The sequence below is a fragment of the Pelodiscus sinensis genome, chromosome 11, assembly GCF_052426305.1.
Source record: "Pelodiscus sinensis isolate ZL-2025 chromosome 11, ASM5242630v1, whole genome shotgun sequence".
Taxonomy (NCBI): Eukaryota; Metazoa; Chordata; order Testudines; family Trionychidae; genus Pelodiscus; species Pelodiscus sinensis.
The window spans coordinates 8,512,868-8,526,340 of record NC_143062.1 but is presented as its reverse complement, the minus strand read 5'-3'; the positions used below and the strand labels follow the sequence as shown (position 1 = coordinate 8,526,340).

Below are 13,473 nucleotides of genomic sequence, written 5' to 3'. Positions count from 1 at the left end.
CATGTTCTGACTGCTGGGGCGTATCCGGGGGCTGTTGGCTGTTCATTTCCTGCCTGGACGTGCAGACCCAGGCGTTGCTCAGGTCTCACCCCAGTCCCACTGGTAGCAGAACTTCCCAAGGAAGGCAGCAGGGTGGTGAGGGACTGGAGCTGTGGATTTCTCCCTTGCGGGGGCCCGTAATGGAACCTCTGAGGCTCTGGCTTTCTCCCAGATATTGTGATTCCGGGCACGAACACCTCCACCGACGTGCAGGCGAGAATCAGCGCCGGGGAGAGCATCCACATCATCCGGGGCACGAAAGGTGAGCCCTTGGGGGGAGAAGGAAATGCCAAGAGGCCTCTTGGTGGGTTTAACCGTGGAGAGATGAAGGGGTCGGCCCGCCGGTACTGAAGCCTCCTGCCCGGGCCCCAAAGGGAACGACCCTCCAGCCCCCGCCGGTTCCCGACTCTCATTCTGTTGGTGCAGTGCTGGGGCTGAGTGGGGATGGCCCTGGGGGAGCAAAGGGGGGGTGGAGGGACATGGACGTCCTGCCGCAGGGCAGAGGCAGCAGAGGGAGGGTTTTGCAGGGACGGCCGGGCAGCCAGCGGGACCGTTTGGAGGGGTGCTCTGCAGGGCGGGCGCGCGAGAAGGCAGTCGCTAGCCACACTGCTGTGCTGTGTGTGACTGGCCGGCGGGCCGAAGGCTCCTGCCTTGCCAGGCCCGGGTTGGGTGCCTCTGGCCGGGCCTCGGACGCTGACCCAGCCATGGAGAGGGAGATGGGGATTAGGCACTGGCGTGGCCTCGCCCAGCCTTGCCCTGGGGAGGGGATCTGGGCTGTGCCCGCAGCCGGGCGCGACGTGTGACGCATCGGCCCCGCTCTGTTCCAGGGACCTACATCCGCACCAGCGACGGGCGCATTTTTGCCATCCGGACCACGGGGAAGCCGAAGGGAGGTGAAGACCGTCGAGCAGCCGCCTCAGGTAGAGCCGAAGATCCCGGCGCAGGTTGCGTGCCCTGCGCGCTCCTCGGAGGGGGTGTTCCACCGCCGTCTTCCACAGGGCAGTCTCCAGGGGCCTTGCTTTGCACACTTCCTCCCCTCCCCCGCGGCCCCATCTTCTCCCCTCCCCCCAGCTGATTTCTTCCACCCCCCAGCCCCCAACGCTCCTTTTCCAGCCCCTGACGTCTCCCCGAGCCGCTCTCTCACCCACACCGTCTCCCTGTCGCCTGCAGGCTCTCAGGGCCCGGCCCTGGACTCCACGAGCAACGGCAGGCACAGCGCCTCGTCGCCCAAGCTCCCGAACACGGAGGAGCTCACCCGGCCCCTCTCCCCCGACAGCCCGGAGATCATCAGCGAGCTGCAGCAGTACGCCGAGGCAGCCGCAGCCCGGGAGTCTCGCCACAGCTCGCCCAGCACCAACACCGGGCCCGGCCATCCGGCCCGGACGGACACCGCGGCCGCCTTGGCAGCCCGGGGGGCTGAGCCACGGCTGGGCATCCACTGCTTGGCTCCGTCGGTCTCTGCGGCCCTGCCGGCCACCAGCCAGCACGTCGACGGCCACTTGGCGCTGGACTTGCGGGGCAGCAAGCGCAAGTCGTCCTCGCCCTCTGCCCCCGAGGAGCCGGCCCGGAGGCCACAGAAGAAGCGCCACCTGCCAGCGCCCGTTCAGTCGTACGAACACGGGTACCCAGTCTCCAGTGGGTTCCCCCTGCCCCCTGTCTCTCTAAACCATACCCTGACCCACCCCTTTGCCCCCCAGGCAGGAAACTCCTTGTACATGGGCACTGGCTCCTCCTACTACCAGCTGCCCAACCTACTACCAGACCCTCAGCTGGTGTTCCCTGTGACTACTGACCCTCTGCTGACAGCCGGCACCGCCAGCTCCTCTGCTGCTACCTCAGCCACCGCCAGCGTCCCCTCCTTCATGCTGAACCCCTCCATGGCGGGGGTGCTCCCCGGCTACTCGCTTCCCTTCACGCAGTCGCTCCTGCCTGAGCCCAGGATGTTTGCTCCTTTCCCGGCCCCGGGTTTGCCTGGCAGCCTTCCCCGGAGCATGGCCTCTGCCTACTCGGGCTACCTGTCCCCTCACTCGGGCTACCCGGCCGGGGGCCTCCTGCGGTCCCAGGTGCCTCAGTTTGACTCCCAGGAGGCCTCCGAGGCAGGGTGCAGCTCTGACGAGGACAAAGATGACGATGTGATCGAGATCACGGGGAAGTAACGGGCCAGGTCCTGGGAGCGCTGCCAGGAGGCAACAGGGGCAGGACCTTTCCGGAGTCAGGCTTTCGCCTCTGGGCCGGGGCAGCGGAGCTGGGGAAGAGGCGAGGTTAGGTGTCGAGGGTCAGCGCTGGGGGAGGGAGGGTGGGGAGAACTCAACGTGGGGGTGGGGGGAAGAAAGCAGCAATGCAAACCATAGGAGTGCCTCCCTTGCGTCCGCTCCCGCGTCGTCCGTCTTGTCCGAAAGGGCCACTCGGCGCTGCGGGGCCGTTCTCAGGCCCGGCGACGGTGGGGGAGAGCGCGCCCTCTCGCAAACTGCCTTATCTGTGTCCTCTGCTCCCCGCGGAGGCCCGGCACAGGGTGTGCCCAGGACAGGTCCCCGTGTTCGGCGGGGGCGGAGAGGAGCAGGCTGTGTCGTGCATGGGAGGGGAGGGCGAGGGGCGGGGGGGTCAGTGTGAAAACCAATTTGTTTTTCATCCTCTTTGAAACTCCCGACACAGGAACGCGGCAGCTCGCACCAGGCCCCTGCTGGGGGGGGGGGGGGGGGCGTGATGCTCTCGCGAAGCCCGGGGGAGGCAGGGACCCCGTGGGTTGATCCTGTGGTTTCGGTGCTGGCTTAGGAATTCTTTCAGTCTCATAGCGGTTCGAGGGGAGTCCTGGGGACTTGGCCCCGCTCTTCCCTCTCTCCACTGGGCTCCGGGGGGGTTCCCCTCCCGTGGGCAGCCTGGGCGGGTGCGGCCCCAGCCAGCAGGCCAGGTGGTGAAGGGGTTACCGCTGCCTGGCTCCGTTGGCTCACCCCCTCCGCAGAAGCGCTACATTAATTTATTTCATGAAGGCAAATATTTATTGTGGGGGGAGTTTCCTACGTCTTATGGATTTTGTGGTTTCAAAGACAACCAGGCCGGCTGGCGTCCCTCAGGCTGGGGCAGCTTGTGGGGTTGTCTGGCTGGGGGCCGAGACCGAAAGAGCATCTGACCAAAGCAGGGTGTGGACGCAGGACGAAACGGGGCCATTCTCCCGCCGGGGCCTTTGTGACAGGCACGTGGCATTGCTGGGGGTGTGGGAGGCAGCAGCACCGTGGAGCGGGGGCAGCGCCTGTCACTGCAGGACAAGGGGATGTGCGAGCCACTTGCCTCGGGGCTGGGATCTGAGAGACTGGTCACCTGGGCTTGGGGGTCGCATGGCAGCAGCCCCCTCGGCTGCCACGTGGAGCACTGCTGCTGGACGTTGGAGGCCGGCCCTTCCCACCTGGAGAGGAGTCTTGCGGGATGAAAAGGGGGAGAAGGACGCTAGCACGGGTGGAAATTGCACTGCCTGCTCGCCTCTTGGGCTCTGCATTCGAGGGCTGCTCTTCCCGTTGACCTGAGCAGATGGTCCGCCGTCCCGGCTGCTGGGCGCACTGGTAACTGCTGGGTCGGTTAGCAGCTTGGAAACTCGGTGCCCGCTCAACGGTCCGGATCCTCAGCGGTAGGTCGGCTACTGAATCCCTCGGATTCATTGGACGCTGGGGGTTTAAATGCCTTTGCGGACCTGCACCCGCTGCGGGAAAGAGACGACGAACGTCCTTGGAAAGTGTCCGTGCCCAAACCGTGGTCCTCAGACTTCCAGGCTTGAGGCTTCAGCGCAGCTGTGGAGGTCTCCTCACGCCCACCCCGCGGGGAGGGACAAGGTGGGGCGTATTGGCGACGCTGGCTCTGCAGGAGGGGGAGCTGCTTTCTGGAGGGAAGGTGGGGCGCGTGCGTGTCTCTGTGCACCATGGTAACAGTCGGGTGTCATGGGGCTTCCTCGCTGTCTCCGTTTTAATTGACATCGTCCGTCAGCCATCAATCACCATGCCGCTCATAGAAGCCTTAGATCTACAGTTTAGCTATGCAAATTATTTTAAAAAAACAAACGTTTAAATAGTGCTTTCTTCTTTAACATATCCGAGGAGTTGAAACCGAGGGGCTTTGAGCAAACTTCTGAACTGCTTGTCTTTGGATGCACTCTGGAAATAAACATCTTTCCCCCACCCCCTCAAACTAACAAAGCATATTAGTTGATGGTGTCTGTGCGAGTGTCTCCAAAGACTCGACAGTGCTGCATCTGTGAGTCGTACCGTCTGTGTCTCCAGCTTGTGCAAAATACTGTGACGCTGTCTGTTGTGTCTCTGTAGTCCTCTAACGCTCCCGTGGCTTGGGGGAGTGGGCCTAGGCAAGGGGTTTCTTGTCGGGAGTAGAAAAGGCTCAGCCGCGCTTGTGGAAGTCGACTGTTGCTGTAGGGTTGGAGCAGATCTTTTAACCCGAGGACTTTCGCATGGAGCCCGGTTCCCCAATTGTTTGTGCAGGGGCAGCACGTTTCATCTGAGTGATCCTGCTGATTCTTCGTGGCAGGGGCGTTTGGCGTCTCTTTGTGCCGCTCGGATGAGCCATGAAGAGTTGGTGGGTTAACGTGGGTCCAACGCTGGACCTGTAATTGCAGCAGGGTTCGCCCTGACGTGGCTCGCTGCCTCGCAAGGAAAGCACCGGAGGCCTCCCCCGGGCGCTCTGGCTGCATTGACTTGGGCAGGAAAGTCTCTGGCGCGGCGGAACACGGGAATTTTTCCTGCTCGCAGGAATTGGAGCACCTGGCCAAGCCCTGGAGCCATAGGAACTTGGAGACTGGTGGATGCTCTGATAGCCATAGGAAACGGGCCTTGTAATTGACTTCCCCAGCCACAGGGTGACAGTATTGTACATGGAATATTTGCTTCCTGCCAGCAGGCAGGTTACACATGTGCCTGGTTTGAAGGCTGGTTTGTGCTCAGCAAAGCAAGTCAGGGAACCAGACGCTCTTCGCTCTGCGCAGATTCCCATGCTAAACCGGGCCCTTTCTCTGAGCTTGGCAGACTTCCATCTCCTCCTGTCTAGTCCTACGTTCAGGGCTTACGGCACACGTCAGCTGCCGGAGACGGACTAGCCCCACAAGTGCCTGGCTCAAAGCCCCCCCCCCCATCCTGTGCTCCAGCCAGCACTTGGTGGATGGATCCCTCTCTCCCTCCCGTTCCATCCTGACAAAAGCTCAATCCACTCCCCCCTCCCTCACGAACCCTTTCAGGTTCCCCACGAGCTCTTCTTCCAAGAGCTGGTAGTGGTTGACCGATGAAGCCTCATGGATCTGGGCATCCCAGCCTTTGGGAAGGGGAGAGCGCATCGTCTGGCGTGAGGGGAGGGCCTTGCATGCGATTTCCTCTGCCCCGTCTGCCAGGAAGCAGCAGATCCGCGTGCCGGACGGCTGGCCATGCCTCCAAGCACGGGAAGCGCCGCAAATGTGGAAGGAGGCTGCAGAGTAGAATTGTTGACTTGACTTTTGCATTGAGGGCCACCCGGTCCTTCAACCTCTTGGACGTTCAGAGGGGCTATTGACCAGGGAGCCTTCGGTCAACCCTGTTTCACAGCATTTTCCCACCTGGTCTATGTCTACGTGACGGCCGCTAACGCGGCGCTACAGCTGTGCTGCTGTAACTCCACATTATAGACTTCCTCCACCCACGGAAGGGTTTTTCCAAAAGGCGATAGCTGGAGGGACAAAGCTCCCTTCCATCGACCAGCCTGTGTCTTGACCAGGGGTTAGGCCGACCTAGTCCTGGTGTGACATTTTTACAGTCCTGTAGCTGTCGTCCCACGTTTTAGGTGTAGACCAAGCCATAGTCTCCTCGCTCCTCTCTGCAACCCTCAGTGTTCCCTCTGTCCCTGATCTCTCCTTTCCAGGCGCTTGTCTTTTCTCCAGCTGACGTAGTCCTGCTTCAGGAGGTCCTGTCTTTGCTTTCCTGACTTTCCGACTCCAAATGGACTGACCAAAGGAGCTTAGAGTTCACACTTGTGCTGCGGACAGCACTGGGAGCAGGGACTGGGGCTCTCTGATAAGCACGTGGACACTAAGGGAGGTTCCGGGGCAGAGCACGGACGCCCTGAGGGCCTGTGCAGTCCCGTTCAGCCAGTAGCTGACTGTAATGAGTAGACTGGACTGACTGAAGCCATGCTCCTTAGATGGCCGTTTCTGGAGCAGCAGGGCGCTCCGACCACGTTCCACTCCCAGGGGATGAGGTGATCCCACAACGGCGCTGTTTCGGAGAGCTCTCTAGGAGCTCCCTGATCTCCGTCTCCTCTCGGGCAGCCTGTGTTCCTGCATCTCACATTCAGTTCCACCACCATCGCAGTGGGCACGGAGCTGAGGGAAAACTGCAAAGTGAGCTCCTCTCCGAGCGGTGCTAGGGCTGAAAGAATTCCCTTTGGGGTCTGTCTCTGGGAACAATCATGCAATTGACTTTCTAGTGGCTACTGCTGGGAGAGCACCCTTCCCCCGGCACGCTCGAGTACGGCTGGCAGGCAAGTTCAGGTGGCCCCCCGCGGGTATTTGCGCCAGGGAGTGGATAAATGTTGGCTAATGACTTAGCGTCATTTCTAAACTAGAGAAAATCATGGTCTGTGGACATTCTGCAAACAGGGGCAAAATACAGCCACTCCGTTCACAATGTGTGTGCTGCACTGCTCTCCCAGGCAGCCCAGGTGGGAGGGGGAAGGAAGGTGCAGGGATGGAATCCAATTATGATACACTGGGAATGGCTCCGTGCGAGCTGACGGAAAAGAAGCCCCATCCACAAAGGGAGAGGGTGTCGCAAGTGAAGGCCGATCGACCAAGCACGTAGGCTGAGGGGAATAGAGAAGAAATCCTCATCTGCTCCTCCCTATCCCCTGTATTGACGCAGGGCCACTAGCAGCTGCCCACGGCTGCACTGTGTCTTGGGCCCTGTGGTGTTAGCCCCCCAGCTGGCATTCAGAAACGCTCGGGCAGGCCTGCTTGTGTAGGGGAGCGGGAGCGAATCCATTGATAACCTTTGTTTTCTGTTTTGGTTTTTCTGTTTTTAATACCGCCTTAGTTTGTGGCCTGTCTCTTGTGATCGGAAAGAGGAGTTACTGTAGCAGGGTGGGTCGGTCGGCCGGCCGCACACATGATCATGTGCTTCCCTCGTCTCTCTGTCTAACGGGGCGTGCTCGCCTGATCTCCCAGAACAGAGACTTTGAACAATTTGTTGTTTATATGATGTATTTATTTTTACTTGTGTTTCATGTCATTTTTTAAAAAAAATAAATTGTAAGTTGGTATAACTGCCAATGGGTTCTCTCGCTCTTTTTTTCAGTAAAATAAACTTCAAAATTAAAAAAAAAAACCACCCAGCGACTATTGTCTGAAATGACTTTGGTTTTCATTTGCATGTTATTTATTAGTTCCCATAACAGAAGAACTAGAGGACACCAAATTAAGTTAATGGGGAGCAGGTTTAAAACTAATGAAAGAAAGTTCTTCTTCACACAGTGTGTAGTCAACCTGTGGAGCTCCTTGCCAGAGGAGGCTGTGCAGGCTAGGACTATAACAGAGTTTAAAGAGAAGCTAGATAATATGGAGGTTAGGTCCATAAATGCTATTAGCCAGGGGGTAGAATTGGTGTCCCTGGCCTCTATTTGTCAGAGGCTGGAGACAGATGGCAGGAGACAAATCGCTTGATCATTGTCTTCGGTCTACCCCTTCCGGGGCACCTGGCGCTGGCCACTGTCGGCAGACAGGCTACTGGGCTAGATGGACCTTTGGTCTGACCCAGTACGGCCGTTCTTATGTCCAGTCGTTATTGCAAGGCTGGCTCAGGGAGTCATGAAGAGCTTCAGTGAGCTTGACTGTGCTGGAGTTAGACAAAGCCGGCTGCATTTTAGGGCAGGAGGCCTTGGATTCCGCCCCACACATAGGTAGGTGCTTAACGCCACGTGAAGGCTGCGCTTTGCTGCACTGGGGCTGGGATAAATTCCACTGGGCTGGGTGGTTCGTGGCAATGGCAAGTTCTCACAGCCCGACAATCACCTCTCTGCCGCAAACGTTTCCTGTTCTCAGGTTGCAGCGAGGGCTTTCGGTATGGAGCCTCGTTCTGTACCGGGGGAGTGCAGAGCATTGACTGCCAGGGATTTCTTCCTAAAGACCCAGGGGTCTAGAGCTGACCTGTGGGTGGCAGGAAGAAGGGAGCAGTGGACGTTTTGTGGTGCACAGTCCTTGCCTTGACTGGTCTTTTTAAGCGCGGCTAAATAGAGCCCCCCCTGTATGTGGTAGGCTGCACTAAGAGGTTCTCCCTTTAAGTGAATCCGTAACGCTCAGAGGTACTTGCCGCTGTGGGGGCAGGGGAGATCAGAGCCAAAGAGCAGGGCAGGGACCTGTTCTGCACCGTCCCAGCTTCCTCCTCTGAGGTTTCCAGAAGGGCCGGGCCTGAGTGAGTTGTTCAGGGCTGGGCACTCAAAGCCTTTTCCTCCCCACATTGGGCGTGTCGTGTGATCCTGCGCCTTCCTGTCGCCACGTCCCCGAAGGCGGTTCCTGATGAACCCGTGTGACAATGGAAGCGAAGGCCCCTTCCCCGGGCCGCCTCGTCTCATTCGAATGGGTGGCGAGACATCCCGTTTCTTCCCCACGCCCGGCATGTCCTTCCCCCGCCCCTCACCTCTGCAGGGGCAGCTAGCAACCTCCACCCCCTTTCCGCTAGGGAACTTCCTCTGCTTTTCCTGGGGGTTCAGCCCCCTCTCATGCTACCCAGCAGCTCGGCTCTGCCCTTCACGCCAACCCGCCTTGTTCCTCGGTGCCTCCATCCCAAGCCTCAGCCGTGCCAGCTCCACGAGGTCCTAACTTGCGGCCTCAGAAGGCGGGAGTGGAAGGGGGTAACTGCTCTGTCCTGTCCTTGGTGGGGCTCAGAAAGGCCTTAAGCCTGGCCAGCAAAGCTGTGTCTATTGCTCTCCCATCCCGTGGACCCTGGGATGGGACCGGTTTGGCTTGTTCCCGCTTCTGTACCCTGCGGAAGGTTTAATATCCTTCCGTCAGCAAGAGGCCCTTCAGCCGGCCCATCGGGCATAGCGACCTCTCTCGTGGCTTGGAGACGCCTCGGCCACCGCCTCCATCATGGAGAACAGCAGGTCGGACCCAAGGAGAAAAATGCCCCCACGTGCTTGTCATTTGGTTTGCTTGCCAGGCTGGCGGGGCCCCACACAGGAACCCTCCCTGGCTCCCAAGACGAACGGCCGCCATTCGAGTGCCCCGCGTGGCCCGTTCTGCAGAGCGATTCGCTCCAGCTGCTGCCATCTAGCCAGGGCAGGGCAGCAGAGGGCTCCTCCCATGAGCCCAGGGGGCTGCCAAGGGGGAGATAGGACTGAAACACCGCAAGGGAGGTAATGACGGGGGTGCCCATTCAGCCTAGAGCCAAATGGGACCAGAACTCCCAACTCTTTCCCCAGGCCTGGGCACTATCTACCAGCCAGGTGTGACCGGTGTCAGGCGCTAGAGCCCAGCGCAGGGCGCCAAAGCCTGGGTCAGAGGCCATGCCCCGGGTCAAGGGAGGCGGGTAGCAAACGGTTCCCTTCTGTTTAATTGCCAGGATCAATCGTTTTAAGAGGACAGAAGAAAAACGCGGCGAATAAATCTCTGGGGATGTAAATCAAGTCCTCCCGTCGTGTTCGTGGGGGGTGGCCGGGCCAGCAGCCAGCCTGTGGCTGCAAGGTCTCTGCTCCAACACCCGCCTGGGGGCGCGAGGGCATCCGCCCGGTCCCGCCCCCGGCTCCGGGAGATGCCAAAGGGCAGTGTCACGGCTGAGGTAGTTCACGGCGAGTCCTAGGGTCTTGCCTGGCAGCGTCGGAGCTGAGCCGGCCCGTGTGCAGGGCCGTGCTCCGCAGGGCTCTGGAGACCTGCCCCGCTAATGCCCTGTGCCCCTCTGGAGGGCACGGCAGAGATCAGACGAGGCTCGGCTCCGCTCTGCCTGGCTTCGGGGTGTCGGGCTGCCTGCGCACTCGGCCTTTCCCGTTCTCCGAGGAATGTGGCTGCCACTTGGGGCTCCAGGCCTTTGGCCGCGGCCTCCCCTGGTGCCGGAGTGCCTGGCAGTACTCGTGCAGGCTGGTGCCCGGAGCCCCCAGTGTCCGCGGGTAGCCCCTGGAATGGAGCTGCAGGCCGGGCACGGTGCTCAGGCGGCTGCCTCCCTCCTCGGCGCCCTGGCTCTGTCTGGCAGGCGCCGCCCCCACGGCCTCGTGGCCCAGCACCCGAAGGCTGTAGCGCGCGAGCGGGCGGGAGAAGGCGCGCTCCACCGCCTGGCACTGATAGACCCCGGCATCCTCTCTGGCCAGCTGGCGGATCAGGAGCCCTTGCTCCAGGAGGGAGACGCGGTCACTGGGCCTCACCTGGGAACAAAGGCAGGCGCCCTGAGCAGCGTCCCGCGGGCGGCTGGCAGGGAGCCGGGGCAGCAGCTGTGGGGCGCTGCCTGGGCCAGGACGGTGCCGGCTGAGCTGCTGGTGCAATGGGCCGTAGCTGGCCCCCTCCCTCCTTCCCGCCGCAGGACCGGGGCAGTGCCCCCTTTACCTTCCCCACTCTGAGGGACCGGGATGGAGCAGAGCCCTGGGCTCCTGGGGAGGAGCAGAGAGCCGGGGGCACCTCTTCCCCTTCCTGCCCCCGTGGCACGGCGCGTGGGAGCCGGCCACGCCACTGCCCAGGGGTCCGCTGTCCCCGGCCCGGGTACCTCCTGCAGGGCGGCCCCCCTGCTGCGCTGCACGAGCCACCGCAGGGCCGTCTGGGGCGAGCGCGCCCGGCACTCCAGGAAGGTGGAGTTGGTCTCCACCCCGAACAGCAGCTTCTCCTCCGCCGCGGGCCCCCCTGTGGGGAGACGGGACAGGGGCATGGGGGGGAGCAGAGCCAGGCCGAGGAGCTGCGTCTCCCCGGCCCCCAGCTCCCTCCCTGGCCGCAGAGGAGGCAGCAGGCGGGGGGGGGGGCGCTGAGTCTCACCCGCTGCGGCGTCCGGGCACTGGTGGAGCGGGTCGGCCTTCAGCGCATCCTGGCAGCGGGCTCGCCTGGGCCGAGGGGAGACAAGGCGCTCGGTGAGCCCGCCAACGTGGGCAGGGTGCTGAGGGGCCGGGGCTGGAACGGCCGGAGGCCATGGGGGGGCATCTGAGGGGCCGGCCATGGCTGGGGGGGGGGGACAGCAGGCCAGGAGGGGACATTGGGGGGCTGTCTGTGAGCCCCGGGGCTGGAATGGCCAGGGGACATGAGGGTCTGAGGGGCCGGGGCTGCAATGGCCGGAGGGCGCGGGGGGGTCTGAGGGGCTGGAGCGGCCAGGAGTGCGGGGGGGGGGGGTCTGAGGGGCTGGAGCGGCTGGGGGGTCCTGGGGGGGGTCTGAGGGGCCGGGGCTGGAATGGCCGGAGGGCATAGGGGGTCTGAGGGGCTGGAGTGGCCGAGGGGCACGGGGTGATCTGGGGGGCTGGGGCTGGAGCGGCCAGGGAGTGTGGGGGGTCTGAGGGACTGGAGCGGCTGGGGGGCACGGGGGGTCTCGGGGGCTGGAGCGGCCGGGGGGTGTGAGAGGGTGGAGCAGTCGGGGTGTCTGAGGGGCTGGGGCTGGAGCAGCCAGGGGGCGCGGGGGGGTCTGGGGGGGCTGGGGCTGGAGCTGCCAGGGATGCAGGGGGGGTGGTCTGAGGGGCTGGAGCGGCCGAGGGGCGCGGGCAGGGCCGCTGTGGGTCTGTGCTGTTGGCGGGTCGCCGGGGGAAGTTCGCCCGCACTCCGCTGGGGCCCCACAGGCTGCACGGGGGCCGGCTCCCCCGCCCAGCACCCGGGGCCCGAGGGCCGGCTCCCCCGCCCAGCACCCCGGGCCCCGAGGGTCGGCTCCCCCGCCCAGCACCCCGGGCCCCGAGGGCCGGCTCCCCCGCCCAGCACCCCGGGCCCCGAGGGTCGGCTCCCCCGCCCAGCACCCGGGGCCCGAGGGCCGGCTCCCCCGCCCAGCACCCCGGGCCCCGAGGGCTGGCTCCCCCGTCCAGCACCCGGGGCCCGAGGGCCGGCTCCCCCGCCCAGCACCCCGGGGCCCGAGGGCCGGCTCCCCCGCCCAGCACCCCGGGCCCCGAGGGTCGGCTCCCCCGCCCAGCACCCGGGGCCCGAGGGCCGGCTCCCCCGCCCAGCACCCCGGGGCCCCGAGGGCCGGCTCCCCCGCCCAGCACCCCGGGGCCCCGAGGGCCGGCTCCCCCGCCCAGCACCCCGGGCCCCGAGGGCCGGCTCCCCCGCCCAGCACCCGGGGCCCGAGGGCCGGCTCCCCCGCCCAGCACCCCGGGCCCCGAGGGTCGGCTCCCCCGCCCAGCACCCGGGGCCCGAGGGCCGGCTCCCCCGCCCAGCACCCCGGGCCCCGAGGGCTGGCTCCCCCGTCCAGCACCCGGGGCCCGAGGGCCGGCTCCCCCGCCCAGCACCCCGGGGCCCGAGGGCCGGCTCCCCCGCCCAGCACCCCGGGCCCCGAGGGTCGGCTCCCCCGCCCAGCACCCGGGGCCCGAGGGCCGGCTCCCCCGCCCAGCACCCCGGGGCCCCGAGGGCCGGCTCCCCCGCCCAGCACCCCGGGGCCCCGAGGGCCGGCTCCCCCGCCCAGCACCCCGGGCCCCGAGGGCCGGCTCCCCCGCCCAGCACCCGGGGCCCGAGGGCCGGCTCCCCCGCCCAGCACCCCGGGCCCCGAGGGCCGGCTCCCCCGCCCAGCACCCGGGCCCCGAGCGCCGGCTCCCCCGCCCAGCACCCCGGGGCCCGAGGGCCGGCTCCCCCGCCCAGCACCCCGGGGCCCGAGGGCCGGCTCACCTCCTCTCCGCCGGCCGGCAGGGGCTGCAGGCGGAGCCGTCCCAGGCGCAGTAGGGGTCCGTGGCCAGGCAGCAGTGGGCGCAGTCCGGGCCGTAGAGCGGGCAGCGGTGCAGGGAGAGCCGGGCCAGCCCCTGGGTGCTGCTGACGAACAGCTCCTGCTGCTCGCGGAGCCAGAGGGGCCTCAGCACCGGCCCCCTCCCACCCTCCCCCCGACCTGCTGGGGCGGGGCCCCTCCTACCTCCCCCCTCCCAGCTCCTGGAGGGTCCAGCCCGCAGCTCTGGGCGAGGGCACTTTGGCCCCGGGGGGGGGGGGGGGTCTGCTCTGTGACCCGGCCCCCTGCACCGGGCTGGGCGATTCCCAGACACCCGGCTCAGCCTGAGGAGTTGGGGGGGGGGGGGATTCCCGGGGGAGACGAAGGGGGGGAGGCCGAGACCAACAGGGGCTTCAGGGGAAAGGCAGCTGCTGGCTGGGGAACGGGGCTGGAGGTCGGGGGGGGACCCCCCTCCCCAATGGGTCTGAAGCATCCCGGCCCAGACTCCTGTAGCCACGTCCCGTCTGTGCTGGGCTGTGTCGCGGAGGAGCCATAACCCCCCTGTTCTCTGGCTGGCGGATTTGGGGGAATCCCGACTCGGCGTCACAGGCCCACGTGGCCCTGG

The 13,473-nt window shown here is 64.7% G+C and overlaps 2 protein-coding genes across 7 annotated transcripts in view; one reads left to right on the top strand and one right to left on the bottom strand.

The window, feature by feature from the left end:
* RAD54L2 (RAD54 like 2) overlaps nucleotides 1-7,379 on the top strand; it is a 95,674-nt gene extending 88,295 nt beyond the window's left edge. For all 4 annotated transcript variants that reach the window (XM_075939462.2, XM_075939463.2, XM_075939464.2 and 1 more), the window contains 3 exons: nucleotides 212-301; nucleotides 867-959; nucleotides 1,210-7,379. In XM_075939462.2, coding sequence (XP_075795577.2) covers nucleotides 212-301; nucleotides 867-959; nucleotides 1,210-2,195 — 1,169 coding nt within the window. In that variant the 3' untranslated portion in view covers nucleotides 2,196-7,379. The remainder of the gene's footprint in view (nucleotides 1-211; nucleotides 302-866; nucleotides 960-1,209) is intronic.
* Nucleotides 7,380-9,574: 2,195 nt separating this feature from the next.
* The window catches only part of LOC142830966 (semaphorin-3D-like), a 33,507-nt gene continuing 29,608 nt past the window's right edge, over nucleotides 9,575-13,473 (bottom strand). For all 3 annotated transcript variants that reach the window (XM_075939469.2, XM_075939468.2, XM_075939467.2), the window contains exons 15-18: nucleotides 12,818-12,975; nucleotides 11,003-11,067; nucleotides 10,740-10,873; nucleotides 9,575-10,404 (exon numbers count right to left, since the gene is read on the bottom strand). In XM_075939469.2, the coding sequence (XP_075795584.2) occupies nucleotides 9,964-10,404; nucleotides 10,740-10,873; nucleotides 11,003-11,067; nucleotides 12,818-12,975 (798 nt within the window). In that variant the 3' untranslated portion in view covers nucleotides 9,575-9,963. The remainder of the gene's footprint in view (nucleotides 10,405-10,739; nucleotides 10,874-11,002; nucleotides 11,068-12,817; nucleotides 12,976-13,473) is intronic.